General features: G+C 41.0%; 1 protein-coding gene across 1 annotated transcript; it reads left to right on the plus strand.

The window, feature by feature from the left end:
* Positions 1 to 589: 589 nt before the first annotated feature.
* SMARCA5 (SWI/SNF related, matrix associated, actin dependent regulator of chromatin, subfamily a, member 5) lies at positions 590 to 23,291 on the plus strand. The gene is made up of 24 exons (XM_058024065.1): positions 590 to 888; positions 3,172 to 3,246; positions 5,442 to 5,608; positions 6,207 to 6,307; positions 6,941 to 7,041; positions 8,913 to 9,092; positions 9,439 to 9,594; positions 9,711 to 9,842; positions 10,111 to 10,179; positions 10,554 to 10,663; positions 11,487 to 11,713; positions 13,185 to 13,306; positions 13,394 to 13,546; positions 14,777 to 14,913; positions 15,359 to 15,503; positions 15,889 to 16,008; positions 16,242 to 16,352; positions 16,898 to 17,011; positions 17,625 to 17,747; positions 18,997 to 19,129; positions 20,103 to 20,221; positions 21,328 to 21,540; positions 21,990 to 22,100; positions 22,997 to 23,291. The coding sequence occupies exons 1-24, from the start codon at positions 751 to 753 to the stop codon at positions 23,060 to 23,062; spliced, it is 3,123 nt and encodes a 1,040-aa protein (XP_057880048.1). The 5' UTR covers positions 590 to 750; the 3' UTR covers positions 23,063 to 23,291.
* The last annotated feature ends 620 nt before the right edge of the window (positions 23,292 to 23,911 follow it).

Below are 23,911 nucleotides of genomic sequence, written 5' to 3' on the forward strand. Positions count from 1 at the left end.
GACAATGCTGACAGGCACAGGGGTGACTCCTGGGTATGTCCTGTGCAGGGCCAGGAGCTGGATCGATGATCCTTGCGGGTCCCTTCCAACTCGGAATATGCCGTGATCTTACGCAGGGTATGAAACCTCATGCCTGCCCACATTTGACCTGATGTTGTTTGTCCAGCCCTAAATCGCAGGGGGGCGACGACTCCGCAGTTACAGAGACGAATTCCGCTCCGTGCCCGGCCCCAGAGCCCCCGCAGTCCCGGTGGGATCCCGGCAGATCCCGGAGCGCTCCCTGCCCGGCCCCAGAGCCCCCGCAGTCCCGGTGGGATCCCGGCAGATCCCGGAGCGCTCCCTGCCCGGCCCCAGAGCCCCCGCAGTCCCGGTGGGATCCCGGCCGATCCCAGCGCGCTCCGCCCCCGGAGCTCCCGGCAGCGCGCGCACCGGACGAGCCCCGCAGCGCCCCCACCGGCGGCGGCGTGCGCTGCGCGCTGCTCGCTCCCCGCCGTCCCCGCCGCGCGAGGGGAGGAAGTCTCGCGAGCGCGGGCTCGCGGCGCGGCTTGCGCGCTGCTTGGCGGCTCCCGCCGGGACGGGCCGGGCCGGGCCTCGCTCCGTCCGCCGGCCGCGCTCCGGGAACCGCAGGCCGCCGCTTCTTCCTCCTCCTCTGCCGAGATCCCAGTGTTCGCCCGCGCCTGCCCGCAGCGTGCAGCCTGCCGGACGCCAGCCCGAGCCTCGGCGGAGCGCCGTTTCCTCACGGCTGGGATCATGTCCGCCGGGCAGCCGCCGCCGCAGCCGAACGAGCCGCCTGCGCCGCCGCTGCCACCGGGCGCCAACACCAGCGAGGCCGCCGGGACGGGGCCGCCTTGCGCCGCCGGCCTGGCCGGGGGCGACATCAAGATGGAGGTGAGTCGGCTTGGCCCGGCGGGGTCCCCCCGCTCCCCCGGCGGCAGGTGGGACATCCCGGCCGCGTGGGGCCGCGGGAGACAATGGAGGAGCGGCCGCGGGGCCGCACCTGGCAAAGCCGGGCCGCGCTCCTGTCCCGCCGCCCTCCCTTGTGCCCTCCCTGTCGGCGGGAGCGCGGCCCGGCGGGGTGCGGGTGTCTGGGGGCGTCCCGACCCTCGGCGCCCCCTCCCCGCCGCGCAGGGCGCCTGAGAGCCGCGCTCGTCCCGCCGCTGGGACACGGGCACGGGAGCCCTGCGGCCGGGTCACGCCGCTTACTTGTGTTCCGAACCGGGCGGCGGGACCCCCCGCGCACCCCAGGCTTTCTGTCTGCCCCTGCCTCCCCGAGACCCTGCCCAGCCTTTGCACTTCCTGCTCCAGCGGCGAGCTAGCCCGGCGGCTAAAAGCGTGAGGGATGCTTGTCTGCTGAAGTGCTTCACAACTTTTTTCTATTTTTTTTTTCTTTCGATGGAGAGGAAGACGGTGTGAGGGTTGTGGGAGGGGTTGTTTTGGCAACAGGTGCATATATTCCAGAAATTTCAAGGGGTTGGAAGTGATTGCCTGGAGATGCTAATTCTATCGCAGCGTTGTTTCTTTAATGATAGCAGGAAACTGGTCGGTCCTGCTTTCAGCGCTGGGTGTTTTGTACCCTGAGTCACGCTGGGCTGTTCAGCCTACTTGTTCTAAATAAATTTGCAAATGCCATGTTTTTCGGATGAACAAGTAGCCAAAGTACTGTGGGAAATAAATCTTGCTCGAACCTGTAGAAATGGGGCAGTTCCAGGCTGGAGCTTAGCATATGCAGGCTGAGAAACGCGTGCTCTGGAGGCGCTTGTGTGCGAGGGCTCGCTGTGCTGCCAAGTCCGTTCCTTTTTTACCTTGGGAAGGGATTTCCTGGCATCCAGTGAAGTTTGGGTTGGAATGCCTTGGAGCCGTGAGCATTTGAAGGCCTGCCTTTCCCTGGTCTCCAGCTAAATTGCAAGGTTTTGTCATGTGTGCAGCAGATGATGGGCTCGGATGGGCGCGCTGCTGTGCTGCTGTGCTTTCCGGGTTCGGCATTGTGGGAGAAAGGGGAATTGGAACAGAAGTTCCAACGGTCCTCCTCAGTCCGGTGAGGGATAAGAGGATTTGGTTGTGACTCCAGAAGAGCTTTAGCCATAACTTCTTATGCTCAGTTCTTTATATTTTGACTAGTGAATTAAACATTTGTGTTAGGATTTTTCTGTTTCCAAATGCTTTACCTGCCAGAGGAGCTACCCACTGACAAACATCCTGTTTCTTGCTAGCCTTTGTTTCATCTGTTTCTTACTTTTCCTGCTCCTTTGTTCTGTATTTGCCAGTAAAGATTGAATTTAGCCCCATTCTTACTTGGCTCAGATAAACAGACGGGTAATAAACACTTGAAAGCTTCTCGTTTGTTTCATTTTCTCACCCTTTCAAGAGTTATTTTGTAATATGTTACCTTAGCATTGTTTATCGGGGAAGGATCATCTCACTGCTTTTAGTTTTAACAACAGAAGGTGAAAATGCGTATGGGAGATGATGTGGAAAGTGTTAACCTAATGGCAGAAGAGACAAGGATAAAAAAGCCTTGATCCAAAAGAATTGGTAATTGAAGGCAATATGTTAAGGATTTGGCAGGGAGGGAATGAGGGAGGACTGCCCTCTCCCCGCCAGCCAGTTGAACTGTTGTTAGTAGTACCATGGGTAATAAACATTGTTTAATTTATTAACCTACATAGGAGAAAAATACAGTTTCCTAAACTCCTCCTCAGCTTTCAGGACAAAAGTGCAGTGTGGATTCTTGTTTAGATTTGTTCCTTTAGTACAGAGAGATGAGGGATTGGGGTAGTCTGGCAAAAACCTTGAAATTACCCTCACTTCAGGCCTGGAGCTGATACTTTGACAGTGCACCTCAGAGGCAGCTTCAGGAGGGTTGGCTCAGCACCCTGGCAGTGGCATGCTGATCTCCTGGACCACAGCTGCCTCCCTCATTCACATTGATGTGATGCCTTAATGATGGAGCTCAATCAGATTAGAGACCCAGCTCTGTCCCTCACCCCGTGGCAGGGATCTTGGATCCATCTCCAGGTAATTGTGTGGGAAATAACAGAGAGCTGACTACTGTCTGTCCACCACCAGGTGCCACAGCCAGCTTTTGCTGCTTTGATACAATGTGAAACAAGCTTGTTCTCCTTTAGATTCCCTTTTCCAGAAATATTTCTTCTTAATTCTTTTTCATCTCAGGAGTCTTTTGATGATGCATCTTTGGCAAAGCAAAAAGAAATCCAGGAAACTGATCCTACATATGAAGAGAAAATGGTATGTAATATTTGGGACTGTGTACAGCTGTTCAGTACTTATGCACTTATTTAAAACAAGTAAAATGATATTGTTTGAAATATCTTAAATGGATTTTATAAAGATTTGTCTAGGTCTTAAAAAAATATTTAAGTATCTTGAAACAAAAGATATGCAGAAAAGCACTCCTGGGACCATTCTCCTTTCCAGCATTTTAAAGTTACCTGTAGAGCAGTCCATCCTGTAGGCAAGGGGGATTATAAAGAGTTGAGCATTCAGCTTCTCAGCCAGAAATGGAAAGATTCTATAGGAATCTCTTTGTGAAGCTTTAGAGTCTTCAGGTTTTTGAAGATGGCTGCTGATTCAGTGCTTCACAGGTTAGAAAGGAGAAAATTTGTTATTTTCATTGGTTTTTATTTTTTCATCATTTTTATAATGGAAGAGATGGAGTTGCCCATTCTTGACCATCTCATTTCAGTTTCTTTCTCGGTTCCTCCCTGTTTGCCTTTTTCCTGTTTGTAATTTGTGACTCCATGTGAAATTTCTTCATAAGAAAGTGAAACTGATTTTTAAAATTTGCTGCTTCCTGTGTTATTTATTCTTTCCACTGAAAATAACCCCATCATCTTCTGTATATTTCTTTGTGCTACTTTGTGGCACACTGAAGGAAGCGAACTTGGAATTGTCTCCTTAATTTCTAAACAGACACAGTAACAAGGGCAGTTGTGTTTTAGAGATGCATTGATAAAGAAAATGGGAAGGGTGTCTCTGTTGGCGTAAGGATAGCTCAGGGTTGCAGAGTACAGCCTGGTTTTTTCTGTGCGCTGTCTTAGAGACGTAGATAATGTCTGTTAGTCCCTTAAAAGAACTTCCTCAAGTGCAGTGAAAGAAAGTGTGGGCATGTGTGTGCAGGGCCAAAACTTGCAGAAGATTCCTTACTTAAGTTTTAGAATGAGGAACCTTCTGCAATGCAGTCTGCATCTCTTCTACTTCTGTTTTGTACAGCCAGTAAAAAAAAAAAAAAAAAAGAAAAAGGGTCAGCAATTTAATTTGGATGGTAGTGAGATCTTACCTATTTTAAACCCCAGAATCTTACAAAGTAAAGAAACAAAACCTATGAAGAATAGACAGGAAAACTTCAATACAGTGGATGTGGATTGTAGCTGTGTCATTCAAGCTTAAAACACCCTTAGAGTGAGTCTGAGTCCTCTGTGGTACATGGAGGTCTCTTTTGTGGTCTCTTTATACTCTAATATTTTGTCTTCCTGTCTCTTCCATAGTGCAGGATCTGCTCTCACTAAGAAGGAAAACACTCACAGAGCTGCCATTGCTCTTGAGGAGCCTGGAACATATGTTCCTTTTTACTAAGAAAACTGACTTCTTATAGCTGTGCTGCAAATTGCTAAATACCAGGTTATGCTGTGGCAGAGTGTCAGAGTGGTTACTGTTGGCCTTGAAGCTGGTTTTGGCTTGTTTGTCTGTTCAGAGTTTTGGTGTAGCATTGGCAGGGTGTGTTGATTCCAAATGGAACCTGTCTCAACGAAGCTGAACCTTTCAGATACTAATATTGTCTGCTGTCATTTTTCTTGCGCAGCAGAAACAGCAACTCCTATCAAAGGGGCAGCCTGATGAGTTAGGCTGAGCATATCTAAGGTCTCTGCTGCTGAAACATGTTCTGGCTTGTGGCCATGAGCTGTCCTGTCCTCACTGTCCCCTTTGATGCCAGCCCTGTTGCTTATCTGACAGCACAGGGAGGTGCTGTATCTCGCTGAGCAGGCAGGTCATCAGCGCAGTAGGGAGCAGTTGTTGACAGTTTGGTTAGAAATTAATTAGTACAGTGAAGAATCCTGTGTGTGATGTGTGGGGGAAAATTTCTTGGGAGTGGGATTATCACTTTTGATTGAATAAAGTTGTTTAAGGGAGTCTGGCCTTATCTAGTGAGGCTTGGGCAATCTTTGTGCCAAAGCCAGTTTGGCCACAGGTCTGTCTCACAGCTTGGATCTTGCTGCGTAGCAAAGATGAGCCTTGGCCCCACAAAAGAGTATTGAATCTGTCAGCAGCAGGTACATTGATGTTACTCATCTCTTCTTTGGTGTTGTAGTGATGTGTATAAAGGAATGTGAATCTATATTGAAAAAGTATTTGTTTGTTTTTCTTTTGAATTAATACATACTGGAATGTCTCACTTGTTCCATTTAATTTTCCTTTGTCACCAGCAAACAGACAGAGCAAACAGATTTGAGTATCTGTTGAAGCAGACTGAGCTCTTTGCTCATTTCATTCAGCCTGCTGCTCAGAAAACTCCAACTTCACCTTTAAAAATGAAACCTGGACGTCCACGAATAAAGAAGGATGAGAAACAGAATTTACTGTCAGCTGGCGAGTGAGTGATGACACGTACTATAAATAAGATTTTATTGTACTTTAAAAGTGGAAGTTGAACTTGCTAAGCTTTTGTCCTGTGTCTGTGTGTGTGCCTTTTATTTTCAACTGCCCATCTGTAAGTTCATGATTGCTTAAGAATTCAAGGAGTTACAAGAGATTTGTGTTGCTGCTTTCCAGCATGAAGAAAAGCAGGGGCAGAAAAGTAAGGCAGTCATGGCTCTAAATTGTAAGAGCTCATGGAGAACATCGCTATGCAACACTTTGCAGGCAGCTTGAAAATTGTAAGTCTAGAAATTTGGATTGCCTTCATTGCAGCTTGTGTGGCTGCAGTGTTTGGCAGGTGCAGCAGACCTTAAATGTAGTGTTGTTCCCTGTCTTGTAGTTAAAGGCCAGTACTGATCCCTGTCCAGTCACTTTGGGCTGATATTTGAGCCTGCTGAACATGAATTCTAGGGAAGAATGTTGCTAGAAATTTCTTTGAGTGTTTGCATTCTGTATTGCAATATATACATTAGTTTGCATTAGATTTAATTTTACAGCAACTTGATGTCTTTTAAATTTGCCCAAAAACTTACTGCATTCTTGGACTTTTCCAGCTATCGGCACCGTAGAACAGAGCAGGAAGAGGATGAGGAGCTGTTAACAGAAAGCTCTAAGACAACAAATGTCTGCACTCGATTTGAAGAATCTCCATCATGTGTGTTTCCTTCCTTTTTTTTTTTCCCTGTTCTTTTTCTTCAAAATGTTTAAAATGAACTCGATTTGCATACTCCAAGGATAGTGAAATAATTTGGGGGGACAGGAGAGGGAGGAACTGAGCACTGAGCTAATGGTACAAAATGTATTATTGAGGAACTGCTTATTTTCGTTGTGGTCCAGAAAGATGGTCCAGTGAGTCTTGTCCCTTAGCAATCCAGTTGCTATGTTTCAGTTAATAAGAAAGAGTTTTTAAGTTTGTCATCTTATTATTTTTACATATGTAATCTATATTCTGATATAAAGCACCTAACAGCTTCCAATTCATTTAATGGTATTCAGTATTCTGTTGTTTTACTGTTTGACTGTGTTCTCATTTTGACAGTGATGATGGATTTAGAATTTCTGTGTGCTTTGGGTCCTTGCAGAAAACAAAGCTGTTGCAGCAACTTGCAGAAACAAAATTAATATCTTGCTGTCCCCACTCTGCATTGTCCTTGAATTTATTGCATGAATTTATTACTTGAATTTGTTCTGTATTTTTGGTAATCACTGTCAGTTAGCAGCCAACAGGTGGTAAAGCTCTTTCCGAAGTTTTTGTGTATCTTTGAATCTATTCTTTGATGTCTTTTAGATGTGAAATGGGGAAAGCTGCGTGATTACCAGATCCGAGGCCTGAACTGGCTCATTTCTCTGTATGAAAATGGCATCAATGGCATCCTGGCAGATGAAATGGTATGCACAGGGCCTGTGTTTAGGATCACTCCAGAACACATGCGGTACAATGCCATTTTAGTCCATTAGTGTGTGTATATATATGGGAGTTTTATTAACACAAAACGCAATATATAGTTTGCCAGTTTTATTTTTCTACTGTGTTTAAAGTCAGTAATTTTGAGAGTGTCAAAGGTATTTTAATTTAAATAAATCATGCAGGCAGGTTTCAAAAATATGGGAAGGGAATCCATCAGCCTTTAGGAACATCAAGTTGGTGGAGGGGACTTGTTCCACAGAATGACATGTCCTTTGTTTTCTGTCTAAATTGCAGGTGTTTTGTTATGGTATTCTTCAGCTGCCCTTGTGAGGAGAGTGTCAGATATGAAAAGAGCATCAAATGTGGAAACACTTCCTGTTGTTAGGGCCATGTGTAGATATTAGGATATGAGTGTCCTCTATGGAGTGATGTCCACAGAACAGCTACAGCAGTGGGAATTTTCTTGAAAAAATGATGCAAAGATAGGTGTACCTAGGCAGCTCATACATCATGACCATGGGCATTTCAGTTGGCACTGGCCAACTATGTGATTTTTATTCTTTTTCCCCAAAAGATAAGGGATGAATGAAGAAGTTGTTGTAGTAGTTTCAAAGGCAGGTGTTTTTGAGATGTATCTCTTTTTCATAAGGAGTAGAAAAGAAGAAACAAAACTCTTAACATTTCAGTGTATTGCATTTCCTGTATCTTGTAATGTCTGTGTAATAAAACTAAAAGATAAGTTAGAGACAAAAGAGTTTAAATTACTGTTTAGTAACATGGTTCACTTTTAAATACATCGAGGTCTTTTTAAACATACATGCTTATGAATAGATTTTTTTTTTTGGCTGAATGGAGAGGGTTTTAACAAAAACACCTCGGAGGCTTTGTGAGTCCTTGGATTTGTGGTACTCCAATATCCATTTTGTGTTAAAGATATTAAATATTATTATTAATTTTTTTTTGTTTTTCTTAGGTATTAATTTTTTGAAGTTATTAACACATCTGACACAGCCTATGAACACTTTTCCATTTCTTGTACCTGGTGGATTTTGGTTTTTTTGAAGACAGAGACTCGAATTTTAGAAACAGAAATTACTTGTGCTGATGGCGTTTGGGGTTTTTAATTCCCATGCATTTGAATCATATTTTTGAATTACTTAAAGTGTAGGAATGATCTGGTTTTTTCAGTTCTTCCTCAGTTTTGTTTTAGTTAAAATTATATGTTAAAGATACCATGTTATACCAGACTTTCAGTATTTGTTTTCTTCTTTGAGATATGCATTTTTTACACTTTAAAAATTAATTAGAACATATTTACGGTTATGAAGCATTAATAACATAATCTATGCAAAATATGACAGCATATATGACAATCTATAATATTATGGTGACAGTGTTATTAATATTAATACCTCAGTAACTGAATAAATTAAAAATTCCTAATGGTTCCTAATTTATTCACTTTTATGTCAAGTTTAAGAGAATACCTAAGTCAAATTTTTAAAGTTTGACCTCTAAATAACCTCAGTACGCCATAGTCTACAAAATAAAGTTTTAGGAAATAATGTTTCCTTGTACTTTTAACAAGTTGTCTTACTTGAAAGGTAAGGCAAAATTCTAACGTCATAATCCAGGGTTTCAAAGTGATACTCTTGCTACTTTGTTATTATGAAATGGGGAAAGCCCTGCAAGCTTTTCCTAACCAGTGTTTTGATACCCTGTTTGTAGCTCCCTCATTCATTCACGTTTCTGTGCCTTCCATGCTGACCTCAGAGCTCACTCTTGGGTTTTCATTTTCAAAGGTGTTTTCTGAGAGGTTTTCTTTTTTCTAACACATTAATGTGTCTTACAGGGTCTTGGGAAGACACTGCAAACAATTTCTCTTCTTGGCTATATGAAACACTACAGAAACATTCCTGGACCTCACATGGTGTTAGTTCCTAAGTCCACTCTGCAGAACTGGATGAATGAATTCAAGAGATGGGTACCAACACTTCGAGCAGTTTGTTTGATTGGTGACAAAGACCAGCGAGTAAGTTTGGATATGGCAGTTTTTCCTGTGTGTTCCTGTGTAAATCCAGCAGTCCTTCCCCTTTGCTTCCTGGGGAGGGACGTTACTTGCATTTGTAGTGCTTTAAGACCTACAATGCTGCCTACTTGGAGTATAACCAGCTTAGAATTCATATGTGTGTTGCCCGGATAATGCTTCATTACTTTATGTTCATAATTTATTGTTCAAAGATTTGTAGTCTCCTTTTATGAAGACAAAACACTGCCTTCATGAGACTTAAAATAGGAAACTTGTAACAGGGCTGCTGTGTTCTGTTTGCTTTAAATTTGACAAAGCCTCAGTAACCAGCTGTCACCTTGTTACCTAGGCTGCCTTTGTGAGAGATGTGTTGCTGCCTGGAGAATGGGATGTCTGTGTAACGTCGTATGAAATGCTTATCAAAGAGAAGTCAGTATTCAAAAAGTTCAACTGGAGATACCTTGTTATAGATGAGGCCCACAGGATTAAAAATGAAAAATCAAAGGTAATTTATTTTACACTAAGAAAGATATCTGTGTGGGTTAGTTAGGTGGTGGTGTAGAGACTAGTGATGTTTATAGATATATGTTTAATATTTGGTGATGTCTCAATGTCCTTCAGTTATCAGAAATTGTAAGGGAATTCAAGACTACCAACCGGCTGCTATTAACTGGAACTCCACTTCAGAACAATTTACATGAGCTCTGGGCACTTCTCAACTTCCTTTTGCCCGATGTCTTTAACTCAGCTGAAGTAAGTCTTTTGTTTCTGAATCAAATTAATTTTGCTGGTTTTTCCAATTTGAAAGTAGATCTGGATATGTATAGTTAGTGGTGTCAGTTACTTATAAGTGATAAATTGAGTTAGAAATGTTTGTTACAAAGCTTTTCATAAAATAGCCCAAATAAGGTAATTTGTTCTTTTACTTCCTGGCCATATGAGAGTTGTATTTGTTCACCATTGTGATGCTATTGTACCTTGAAAGGAAGCCTCTTCTAAACCAATGATTTTGTTGATACAGGATTTTGATTCGTGGTTTGATACCAACAACTGTCTAGGGGATCAAAAACTAGTGGAGCGCCTTCATATGGTGAGTCCTTTTGCCTTTTATGCAAGGGTTACGTTTACCTAAGTTAAATCCCAAGCAGTTCTTCTAATGCTTTTTATGATAGACTATGAGGATGAGAGAGATTATTCCACAAATTTTCAGTCAAGCAAAATGAAGTCAAAGGACACAGAACCATATGAAAGATCATTTTGACCTAATCTTTGAGTCTCTCAAATAAAGCACATGTATATCCCATGTATAGCAAATAATTTCTCCATATAGGTTGCTTTTTTTTTTCAGATTGTCTTAACACTAGTTCATGTATCTGTGATAGAGAATATCTGCTCTTTGATTTGTCCATTGACCTGATCAGTGTTTCAGTTTCCAAAATGCATTTAATGATGAACCTCTTTCAGGTGCTACGACCATTCCTTCTGCGTCGCATCAAGGCTGATGTGGAGAAAAGCTTGCCTCCAAAGAAGGAAGTTAAAATTTATGTGGGCCTCAGCAAAATGCAGCGAGAATGGTAATTAATGCATGTGCTTGACTGGGCTGTGGTTAAGGCTCAGAAGGAATGTGCTGTCTGTGACTTGAAGGCTGTGTAGAACTTAATTTATTCTCTCTGGTATTTTTACCTGTTTCTTTCTGACACTGCTGTGACAGAACCATGCATGTCAGGGATATTTACCTGATTAAATGAAGGGTAGACTGAGCTTTAAGACAGTATTTGTAGTCTAAAGACTTAGGAAAAGTTGCTTAACTTCTTACTTGAAGGAAAGGAGGTTCAGGAGGAACCTTTTTGCTCTGCACAACTCCTGGATAGGAGGGTGCAGCCGAGGGGGTCATCAGCCTCTTCTCCCAGGCAACAGAGCAAGAAGAAATGATATCAAACTACACCAAGGGAGGTTCAGGTCAAACATCAGGAGGAATCTCTTAATGGAAAGGGTTGTCAAGCATTGGAATAGACTGCTCAGACAGGTGATGGATTCACCATCTCTGGAGGTATTTAGGAAGCAGCTGGACGTGGCACCCAGTGGATGGTGGTGTTTAGCCTAAGGTTGGAACTGATGATCTCCGAGTTCTCTTCCAACCCAATCGATTCTGTGAGTCTGTGCTACATTTCTGACTTGCCCAGAGACAAAAGAATGACACCCAAACCATGTCCCATGGCTGCCATGATGCTGAGGCCAGGTTCTGTCTCCCACAGGCTTTTCCTGGCTTACACGTATTCAAACCTTTCCTCCTCCTCCCCCTGCACCAGCAAAAGATGCAGCTTGTAAATCATCCCCCAGCTTTGCTTTAGACTTCATTTTAGGGTGAACAGAAGGGTTTTTCTTTCCTTGCTGTAGGTACACGCGAATCCTGATGAAGGATATAGATATCCTGAACTCAGCTGGGAAGCTGGACAAGATGAGACTGCTGAACATCCTGATGCAGCTGCGGAAATGCTGCAATCACCCTTACCTCTTTGATGGAGCAGAGCCTGGCCCACCTTATACAACAGACATGCATTTGGTCACCAACAGTGGCAAAATGGTAGTTCTGGACAAATTGCTACCTAAGTTGAAAGAACAAGGTATGTGTCTCCTTTCTGGGGTTTTGAGAGTTTTTTGGTTCAGTAATGTTTTTGTGTATTCTGAGCAAAACCCAGCAGACTTTAGCCAGGATTATTGTGGGTTTCTAGTATGATACCAGCTTGGATCAATAGTCCATAATGGCTTTTTGTGCTGAAGTGTTTTGATTTCTTTTTTTTTTCCTATTTTTTTCATCCCAGCTAAGTTCACACCACAAAAACATCATTTGGTCGGAGCTTTAGATTTTCTTTCATAGTCTTATTAGCTATCTGAAATATAATTTTGTAGTATTTTAGCCACACCTTTGATTTGCCATGAAGGACCATTTCAGATTCAGAGTCCTCATACATAGTTCAATTCAAATCCTGTGTGAAATGTTGGTCTTTCTTGCTGGATGTGATTTTGAACAGTACCTGAGGTTTTTCTGTGTATTCTATAAACACTCAAACATAGGGGAACCCTTGAGTTGTTTAGAAGTTATTTTGAAATTGAAAAGTTAGCTTTGAAATGGATTACTGTAAAACTCACTTGCAATAGAGTTTTGACACTGGAATAAATTTTTAACTCACTATTTTTTGAGTATGCTTACGGTAGTGACCTTGCTAAAGAAGTTGGAGGTAGGTTTGTGAGTGGGGACACTTTACAGAAGAACAAAACCACGTCTCAACCTTCTGTAGTACAGAAGTAAACTGTACTTTGTATCTAGGTATCATCCAGGCAGCTGTGGCTGTGTAACTCAAGACTAAAAACCAAACAATTCAGTGGTTACTGTGCTTTTTTGATCTTGGTTTCTTCCTGATATCCTGGTTTATTGATGAGGTGTTGTAGTTAATACTGGACTGGTCTCAAATCAAATTAGCATCCTAAACAAGAGAGTTCAGTTCTTAAGTTTGGACTCAAGACTTAACCCTTGAGTCCAAAGGACCATAAGGAGGTAGAAACTTTCTTATGTCCTGTGTTTTACTTAAATTTCTCCAGTAGACTGGAAATGGTTGGGTGTATATGCATAAAGTACTGAACATTTACTTTTTTTTTTAAGTTGTTCTTGGTAGGTAAGTAAACTGACAAGTACTTAAGAAGAATTCACTTTATTTCTAGAGATCTTAAATCCAAAACAAACAAATACTTCAAAATTTTATTATTTATACTTGATGATGTTTTTATATTTGTGTTACCATCTTACTCTGCCATGTCTGGGAACTTTTCTTAAGGAGTACACCACAAAATGAAAAGGAGAAGCCAGCCATTAATTAGACAGTGACATATCAGGGAAAGACAAAAGTGTCCTATGGCATGAATGTGCTGTGGCAGCAGCAGCTGCAGCCCTGCATTGTAGTTTGAGTCTGAAATTCAAACAAATTTTCTTCTTTGTACATGGAATTGCCCTCCTTCCTTTTCTGGTAGTGCAGACTTGGAGAGTTTGTTTAATCTTATGTTTCGGTGAAAGCATAAGAAACCTTTTTACCCAAACAGGCTCAAGAGTTCTAATCTTCAGTCAGATGACAAGAGTTCTAGATATTTTGGAAGATTACTGTATGTGGAGAAATTACGAATATTGCAGACTGGATGGACAAACTCCTCACAATGAGCGACAGGTATTTACAGCTTTAAGGATTCTATTTATGTAAAAATACTGTTTGTAAACATTTTGTTTAACTGATACATTCTTTTCATTTATTTAGGCTTCAATTAATGCATTCAATGATCCTGACAGCTCAAAATTTGTGTTCATGTTGAGTACACGAGCAGGAGGTCTTGGAATCAATCTGGCTACTGCTGATGTTGTAATTCTCTATGATTCAGACTGGAATCCACAAGTAGATCTCCAGGCTATGGTAAGATGTCAGATGGAAATTACGTTTTTTTTTCTTTTTCTCACAGAACTTTGCTAGAAATGTGTACTTCCAAAATAAATTGGTATTTTCCCATTTTAGCACAGGAGCAGGATTTGTAAGACTAATTTTCAGTTCAAGTGCAGCTTCCACTGTGTCCTTGGTCACATTTGGGTTATACAGTGTTTTATGTAGTGGGAAATGCTGGGTGTATGCTACACCTCTTAGTATTGTTTAATGAAAATAGCCTACTTGAGTAAGTAAAAATGAATTAAATCTAGGTTGTTAATCCCAAAACTATGAAGCTTTAAAGCTTTACCGTTGTGGGGAGTGGAGGTGAATGTGTTTTCACTGTTTTTCCTGCGATCTTGAAAATAAGATAAAGGAAAGTTGAATTAAACTTTTCAAAAACTGCTTTTATGGTGATGGTAATGAAAGGATCTGATTTTAGCCACTATCCTTAGGGGTTTTTTGAAGTCGATGTGGATGCATCTCCATCCTGGATACATGTCAAGGACATTAGTGAGCACCTAAGAAAGCAAAGCTATCTAAAAACTGCCAATGGATTTTTGGTTTTTTGTTTTTTTGGTTTTTTTTGACAAATGAGGCTTTTCAGAGACAAGTCTTGGAAATGTCTTTAATTATTTCAGTTAACCTGTGGATCTCAAGTACTCTAGCAAAAATCACTTCAAAAGAATGATGGAACTGGTGTCTAATAGCTCAAATGAGGCAGTACCAGCTACCACTACAGGTGTATGTTGAGAATACTGATTCTTCCAGTGGTTCATGTTTCACTAGTCAGGAGAGGTAGGGTATTGTATTTTTCTTGAACTGTTTGTGACACTACTGAAGGATTTTGAGAAAGGCAGCTTTGGTCAGCAGAGAGATGATTTCTTCATGCTTTGATTCTACAGAAGGTTGCTTCTACAGAGGTCAGAAGCATCCAAGTCTTCTCATCTATGTGATTTAATGAAAAACCCCAACTCCTGCTGTTTTTTAGCTATGACACATAGAGACAGACTCACTGTCAATGTTATTGAAAAAAAACCCCCAAACTTGCAATGTAGATAAAAATGTAATATCTTGGGTAGCCATGGATAGCTGTAAACATTGAAGTGACCTGTGCTGTTCTGTTTTGTAAATTCGTGTGCTGGAAATAATGAAAATCTTAAACCCAGTTATGTAGTCATGCTGGAAGGCAAGTGCTGAATGTTTTGTCACTGTTTTGGGCAGGATCGAGCGCACAGAATTGGGCAGACCAAGACTGTGCGGGTGTTCAGGTTCATCACAGACAATACCGTGGAGGAGAGGATAGTGGAGCGGGCAGAAATGAAACTGCGCCTGGATTCCATCGTCATCCAGCAAGGCAAGTACATGACAGCACTTTGTATCTAGGGTGAAATTCCCTTCTTCTCCCATTGTAAATCATGGTGGAATCAGCCAGTAAGAACCAGTGGGAATGTTGCTTTTGCCTCAGCTGAACTCTGAAGGGAGTGTGCAAAGGCCTCATCCACTTGAAAATTTGTTTTACTGTAGGAGTAGGCATTTCCTCACTAACTTTTTGCTTACCTGCCTAGTGGGATATAGTCAGATTAGGCTTTTTAAAGCACTCAGTTTCTTCTTTAAATTTAAATGAATGCCTTTCCTTTCTCTAATAGGTGGAGAAAAGTAAGGTAACCTTAGTTGACTTGCTTGGAATCAGTAATATGTAGCTTGTATGTGGAAATATAAGGGGGAGAACATCCTGTATTGCTCCTTCCATAACATAAACTCTTTAGTGAGTTGCTATCCTCAAGCATTTTTTTCTTTAGGAAGATTGGTGGATCAAAACCTGAATAAACTTGGAAAGGATGAAATGCTGCAAATGATCAGACATGGAGCAACACACGTGTTTGCTTCAAAGGATAGTGAGATTACAGATGAAGATATTGATCACATTTTGGAAAGAGGGGCAAAGAAGGTGAGAAGGTTTGAAAAGGGGAAGCTCACCTGTAGATTTAAATGTGATGGCAAGATAGTGAGTCTCTGGATGATAACTTGGTTCCAAGCTGGAGAGAAAAGGGGTTTTTGCTGTAGAGGGTTTTTGTGTTACTCAGTTGTGTTTGTTTTTTCTGATGTTGTCCATAAGATGTTTTATAGTCAAGTACTTTCTAGAATGGCTCCTCTTCTTTCTGGCAATGGGATGTTTTAAAATGAAGTACCTTTCAGAGTGGCTCCTTTCTGGAATGAGGTGTTTAATAATGACGTGCCTTCCAAAATGGCTCCCGTTCTATCTGGGAATGAGATGTTAAATAATGAAGTACCATCCAAATGGCTACTATTCTTTTCTGTATCCCCTGTCCAAGACTGCGGAAATGAACGAAAAACTTTCAAAGATGGGTGAAAGCTCCCTTAGGAATTTTACTATGGATACTGAATCTAGCGTGTATAATTTTGAAGGGGAAGACTACAGAGAAAAACAGAAGGTAATGTTTTAAGTTTCTTTTGGAGGAATGCACTGAATTGCATGTTTTAATCATACTTATTTAAGAGGTATTGGGTAAAATACAGTGTCATCTATGAAAGTAGTTTAAATAACACTTACAACACTTATATTGAAGTAGATGTAGATCTAATTTTACATAAAACTTGTAGCTGGTCTCATGATCTTGCAAGACTTAATTTTTGGTTTTGGGTGTGATGGGGTTTGTTTTTACAGTTGGCATTTACAGAGTGGATTGAACCACCTAAAAGAGAAAGAAAAGCCAATTATGCTGTGGATGCTTACTTCAGAGAGGCTCTTCGAGTCAGTGAACCAAAAGCACCCAAGGTGAGTTCAGTAATCAAAAGAAATAAATTTTTTAAAAATGCATGGTAAATGGCTAAAGCTCTAAGCAACAAATAGGTCTTAAGTCATAAAAACTGCTCTGTTCACTTTTATGAAGTGGAGAGACTATCTAAATTTAGAAAAAAATTTCCAGAAGACTTGAGACAAACTTCTGTGAGATAAAATAAGAACAGTATGAAACTTGTAAGATGTTAGGGAGGCTAAGATCAAGATTTTTCTGGTTCTTATTTAAGCAGCTGTAAATTTTCCTGTGGAAGATTGATGCTTTAAACATGTGTGACTTTTTCACCAGCCAACTCCTCCTCCTCCCAAAACACCTCTCTTCCCCTTCTCTCACTGCTCTTTTACTTTTAGAATTCTTTGTGATGGTTGGTGTGTCTTGCTTGGTGTGACTTTTTTCCCCCCAAGCTAAGAGAGTGCATTTTTGTAATAATAATGCTTTTTGTTTGCTCATAAACTTAAATCACTTCTTACAAGAAAGCAGATTCTGGATGTGAAAGGGAACAAATGCAAACTTTGTGTTTCAGGCTCCACGGCCTCCAAAACAGCCAAATGTACAGGACTTCCAGTTCTTTCCTCCTCGCCTGTTTGAACTATTGGAAAAAGAGATTCTCTACTACAGGAAAACAATTGGTTACAAGGTAACTGAAGAATTTCCTTGGCCAGAGGGATGGAGCACCTCTCTTAAGAGGAAAGGCTGAGAGTTGGGATTGTTCACTCTGGAGAAGCAAAGGCTCTGGAGCAACCTGATTGCAGCCTTTCAGTACCTAGAGGGGGCTTACAGGAAAGCTGAAAAGGGACTTTTTACAAGGGAGCGACTTTAAACTGACAGAGGGCAGGTTTAGGTTGGATATTGGAAGGAAATTCTTCACTGTGAGTGTGGTGAGGCACTGGCACAATTTGCCCAGAGAAGCTGTGGATGATGCACATTCCACTTCCCTGGAAGTGTTCAAGGCCACGTTGGACAAGCCTTTGAACATCCTCATCTAAGCAGAAAGTGGCCTGCCCATAGCAGGGGGTTGGAAAAGAGGTGATCTTTAAGTTCCAGTCCCTTCTGTGTTATTCTCTAAATTCTTGCAATGGAACAGTTTAATGCAACAGTAGGAGAATATGTACTTTTCCAGCCTTTCACAGTAATTTAAATGAAATGAATTCATGTTCAGCTGTAGAAACTATTAGGTTATATTAACAGAAAGGTGACAATTAGTAATTATCTGTGAAAAATTCAGTTTTACAAAGTGCAAAATCTTTCAGGTACCTCGTAATCCTGATCTCCCAAATGCAGCCCAAGCACAAAAGGAAGAGCAGCTTAAGATTGATGAGGCTGAACCTCTTAATGATGAAGAACTAGAAGAAAAAGAGAAACTTCTAACCCAGGTATTGTTGGGTCTTCACTGACACTGAAATCAGCCGAAGCTTGTTTTGTGTTTCACAGCATTATGGGAACATTTCTTGGTCACTGATTGGCATGTGCTGTAGTTAACACATCTGCAAAGTTTGGTTCAGACTGAAAAGAGTTTCTAGCATTAGGTTTGTCATAGGCCTGTGTCATAGGATATCTTTGAGGAATGTGCACCAAGTTAGTGTGCTTGGATTCTCCTGAATCCTAGTCTGGCATGGACTATAGACAGTGATGTCTTTCCATGAGACCTTGCAGGATGGCTGCAGAGCTGGGTGTGCTGCATTCCACATTATTTAATGCACATATTCTGCCTCAGTTTCACACCCATATGGAAGTGAATCTTGGAGTCTGAACAGTCAGTTTTCCTAAACTACATCTGGTAGTGGATAGTTCCCCTTGCTAAAAGAAGGGTGTGAGCTGAATAGGTATATAATTAGGAAGCCTGTATATTTAAGTAATTTAAAACAGGTGAATGCTTGATATGCCTTATTTGGATATTTTATTTACACGTTGTATTTTGGCAGGGGATCGGAATTACAGGACAGGATTTCTTGCTTGCGTAGTAATGAGCTGGAACAGCTCACTGTGGAGACACCAGAATCACAGAGGTCAGGAATCAGTACAGTCCAGTAAGCTGTGGCTAAATCACAACATGGCTGGCACAACTTGCTACTTCCCACTACTTGTAAAAGCTACTGGTAATATGAAATGAACCTACTTTCGCTCATGACTTCAGCAGTGCTACTTGTGTCTCTGCTGAAAATCACCATCACAAGATGGCTTTAGTCCTTCTGAGGGAAAGTGGCCATGCAGTGGTCACTGCAATGATGCAATGGCTGAGGATGTCTGTGAGGCACCTGGGGGGCCTTTTTGACAAAAACAAAAGCCATTACACTGCTTTCACTTGAGCAATTTTTTTTCTTAGAAAGTAATCCCATAGAGAGACTATTAGGAGGAGGGATTAATTTTTCAGCTGAAAACTTATCAGAAATTACTAGGTAAATAAAGAACTAGTGCTAGTCATTTTGCAGTATTTAAATAGAGAGACTACAGTGACTGCAGTATAAAAAGAGTTCTACTAAATTCAACTGCAGAGAAAGAAAAGGTTTAACACTGTGGAATGATGGAAGTGTTACGCGCAATTTCAAGAAACCAGTTGAATCAAATTCAGAGATGGACAAATCCTGAACCTCTGTGCAATGTTTCCTCTTGATTGCTGTATAGGGCTTCACTAACTGGAATAAGAGAGATTTCAACCAGTTCATCAAAGCCAATGAGAAGTGGGGCCGTGATGACATTGAAAATATAGCACGAGAAGTCGAAGGAAAAACCCCAGAGGAAGTCATTGAGTATTCAGGTAACTTAATTCTGTACTCAGCTCTGAGAGTATCTAACTCTGCTTGGCTCGTGTGAACTGCCTGAGAACACGGTAGCATCCTACTGCTGAGAATTTCTTACACTGCTGTTTAAGATTTTTGGGGTGGAATTATATTGATGTATTTTGGATCTGCTGATATGTCTTTTACCATCATTACCACCTGCACAACTAAAGCTATACTAAAATGCACACGTAAACTCCTGCTGAGCCACTTCACTATATCCTGAATCTAACTGGGTAGCACTGTCTTCAGTTCTTGCTAATTTTTGCAAAAGGAAATGCTGAGAAACACTGCTTAGCTGAAGAGATTTCCCTTTTCCTTGTATTCATTAATGAGAAGTTAACCTTTGCCTCCTCCTCGAGAGCAGAACACAGTAAATACATCACGATTGAGCCTACAGCGACCACTGGTAACCTGAGTCCACTTGGCTACTTAACCTCTCTTTAGAAGAGATTTTTTTTTTTCCACTGTAGTGTAGCTGCAAAGTCCTGGCACTACATTTCTAAAGGTATAGAGCAAGTTGAAAATGTGCAAAAAATCTTCTTCAAAACCCCCTTATTTAAACACCTAATTGTCTTTCAGGCACTTGCTTGTCTTCGGGCACTCAGTTGCCCTCTTGCTTCTCTTGATAAAACTGTGTTCTGTTACATCCATTTTCATTTGAAGAAGCTTTTTTCCTTTGAGGAGACTGACACACAAAAGTCTTACTGGCCTGTATTGTACCTCACTTAAACTGAAGATTGCAGTATCTACCCTCTTCAAAATAGCATTTGTACTACTGCATCACATGGTAGCTGGAAGGGAAGGTTTCTTACCAGCTCAAGACATGTCTGTTGTTACAGAGCAGTAAGCTCTGGTAAAAGGAAGGAACAGCTGACATCCTTTTTTTAAGGTTAAACCTCTGACTTTTACAATGCATGATAAGATACTAAGAAGTTGTTCCTTTCTTAGCTGTGTTCTGGGAAAGATGCAATGAACTCCAAGACATAGAGAAGATCATGGCTCAGATTGAAAGAGGAGAAGCCAGAATTCAGAGACGAATCAGCATAAAAAAGGCTCTCGATACAAAGGTGGGTTTGCTCAGTTTCTTGCTTTTTTTTTCCTGGTGCCAGTGAGGGGAGATGCAGTACCCCTGTCTGGCCAATGCTGCTGATGTATGAAGACATCTTGGGCATGACATTGGCCTCTTTGCATAACACTCAGCAATTTCTTCCCGTGGCTTTTCCATCCCACGGAAGTGCTGTGATGACGCCCTTAGCTATGGTCTACCCTGGTGTTTGTAACAGTCTTGTGTATTACAGCACGCAGTTCAGAGTGCTGTGTAACTCCTGTACATGGTACAGGCTTTGGGGAGGAGCAGAGTTCCTTCTGGACACATGGAACTGAAATTAAGAGAGAGAGAGAGAAATGGAGAGAGGAAGAAATGGGGGAGATAGAGGGATGGAGAGAAAAATGGAGAGGGATAGAGAAATGGAGGAAGAGAGGGAGAGAGGTGGGTGGGGAGAGAAATGGGTAGAGCGATGGGGGAGAGAGGAACATAGGAAAACAGAAATGGAGTTAAGTAGAAACAGAGATAGCAGAAGACAGGGAGTTAGAAACATGAGATTAGAGAGCACTTAAAAAAGACTAATCCAACAGAGGAAGCTTTTGTTCTTGTTTGTGTTTCACCAAGTAGTATTTGGTAGTGAAGAGATTTATAGTTAATTAAGACACTTTGTAGGAATTTTCTCCCCATTTCAGGTTTGCTGAGTTAGTTGTCTTCTAGGGAAGAAGTGTCAGACTCAATAAACCAGAAGGCAGCCAAACCACGTGCTAACTGTCATGTACCTTTTTACTCTTACTCTGACTTTACCAGTTCCTAAAGATTTTTGTCAAAAAGGATCGTTGCCATTTGAATCCTGACCAGTCTTGCCTGTTTTTAGGTGTAGTGAAAGTCTGCCATTAGTCAAAAGATTACAAAGCTGTCTGTTGTCTAAACCAGAATTTGCCCGTTTAGATAGCTTTGATAAATGCACTGTTCTGAACCTACAGTCATTTTCTTTTGAAGACTTAGCATGGGAGATCCTTAAACATCTAGTTTTCTGTCTTCATGTGATTTAATGCTTTTATACAAAAGACTTCCATGCTAATTCTGACCTATTTCTTAGCTTTATGTGGTCTTATTTGTTTTGTTCAGATTGGGAGATATAAAGCCCCTTTCCACCAACTAAGAATATCCTATGGTACTAATAAAGGGAAGAATTACACCGAAGAGGAGGATCGCTTCCTAATCTGTATGCTTCACAAACTAGGATTTGATAAAGAAAATGTCTATGATGAATTAAGACAATGTATCCGAAACTCGCCGCAATTCAGATTTGACTGGTTTCTCAAGTCCAGAACTGCAATGGTATATATATATATATATCTATCTGTATATATATATATAGCTCTTTTTTGTTCATGAATGCCTATCACAATATTAAATTAATTAAATGGCTGCTGAAATACTGAGGTAGGTGCATGGGAACAAGGCTTTACCTCTTTATAACTTTCTGACAACTGTACGGGTGTCAAATGTAGCCATGGCAAATGAGAGGAGAAGTTCAAAATTCTAAGGTACGCTTTTCCAATTTGAGTTAAATATAAATGTCTTTTGCAAAGCAAACATCTGCAATCAAATCCATCTCTGTGAAGCCTGCCAGGAAGTAAGTATCATGAAACATTTAATCGTTTCTTTGTTATTCTGGCAAGATCCAGCAAAATACTTACCTACTCACCAGCATTTTTAATATTCTAAGAGGATTTTTACATTAAGTGGCTGCCTAAGGTACTGATTGAATATGTTGTGTAATGCAGGAGCTACAAAGGAGGTGTAATACTTTAATCACACTCATTGAAAGAGAAAACATGGAACTGGAAGAAAAGGAAAAGGCAGAAAAGAAGAAACGTGGACCAAAACCATCTTCAGTAAGATTTAAAAGGCATTTCTGTGAAAACGTTCACTTGACAACAGCGTTTTTCCAAGTGTCTAGGACAAGTGATATCTAAAGTTATTTGAAACCAGCAACTTAGAGAGCAATGTTAAAAGCTTCCTAAAGTTCATGTCAGTGTTCAGCTAGTCCAGTTGAGGATGTCAAATAGAAGAAAAAAGGTTCTTAAGTGTAGGTCACATGCTTTGGAGCAGATAAACTTGTTACGTTTTGGATCACTGGGTTGGTACACTGTATAGATTTACCCTGGTAAGTACATCAGGGATGTATTTGGCATTTTGATTTATAGAATCTGCTAAATCATCCACAGATCTATTTACAGATGGGCCTGTAGAGCTAAATTTGGGAAAACAGCACAAATGCTTCACAGCGCTCATTGCTGACTAAATTCAAAGTATTGCTAGTATGCAAATAGGCCTATTTTGTAAATAAAATATCACCTTTATGTATTTTCCTCCATTTTTTCAGGTTGTTGCCTAGAGCTGTTGAAGCAAAAACTTAAAAGCACAACTTACTTGACAGATGTGCAGAAATCAGTAAGGTTAATAGTGATGGAATATTAAGTTTCTTAGACTCTGTGTTCACAGAGTATTTAAATGGGTATTTAGAAATACCTTTTCATAATAGGAAGCTTTATACCATCCTTACTTGTTTTTATACACTTTCTACCTCTGTGAAATCATGCTCTTCCAGATTTGGAGAATGAAAAACAGCAGAAAAGATGTGCATATTTACTATATGCCACACTTGCAATTTGTCATATTTTAAAGCTGCCAGGGTGTCAGTCTTCTCCATCTGCTTTATTTTGAAACACATTGCTTGCTCACAACCTTTCTGTATGACAACAACTTACTACAAAATCTTACCTTGCAGGCACAGAAGCGCAAAATGGATGGCACTCCTGATGGGCGTGGGAGAAAAAAGAAGCTAAAGTTGTGAATGCAGAATTTTTTTAATCTCTAAATTTAAGAAGTAGTTCTTTAATTTACGGGTCTTCATAAGATGTACTGTATAATGCTTAACTGTTTGGAAGAACATTGGGTTCATCTGTTTATTGAACTAGAACATAGTACTTAATTGTAGTTTCACTTTTTTAAATGCAACAGCTGTGCTGAATTTTTTTTACCATTAACACTTGAAGTAATAAATTGTCTTCATTTATTAATAAGGCTTCTTGTGACCTTTTTTTCATTAATGTTTCCACTTCAATGCATATTTATTTAGTTATCCCCCAGTTTGTTTCATCTTAGGTTGTTGTGAACATTATGATAAACAGAACTGTTCAGTGGTGATTTCTTGGTACAAGCCACCACTCGAACTCTGTTTCTGGAAATTTTGTGGCTCTGAGTTTACCTTTACTGAACTTATGGTACCAATATATTCAGTTCCTTGAAATTTGTGGAAAAGCTGGTTATTTTATTTTAGAATAATGATTGGAACAAAACTGTTAACACTTTTTGCTTAACATCTGAGCCAGAAGAAAGGTTGGTGAGTCAGGCTGAGGTCTGCCCTTCATTAGAATAGCCTAAGCATGGAGGAATTGGGTCTTTTGGGAAACAACCCCTTCTTTCACACACTCAGCTGTGTGTTAAATGCAGTGATGGTTGTGACTGGAGTGAAAGGAACTGGTGCTGACTCCAGCTGTGCACAGCTGTAGTTCACAGCTCATTGTGCCCTGAGCCAGTCAAACAGTGCCATGCATGAGTGATCCCTACATTGTCCCTTCCTGATGCTGTATCTGGCATCTGCTGACTGAGATGCCATCATCTAATGTAGCATAATTTTGAA

The sequence above is a fragment of the Melospiza georgiana genome, chromosome 5, assembly GCF_028018845.1.
Source record: "Melospiza georgiana isolate bMelGeo1 chromosome 5, bMelGeo1.pri, whole genome shotgun sequence".
In the NCBI taxonomy this organism is placed as follows: domain Eukaryota; kingdom Metazoa; phylum Chordata; class Aves; order Passeriformes; family Passerellidae; genus Melospiza; species Melospiza georgiana.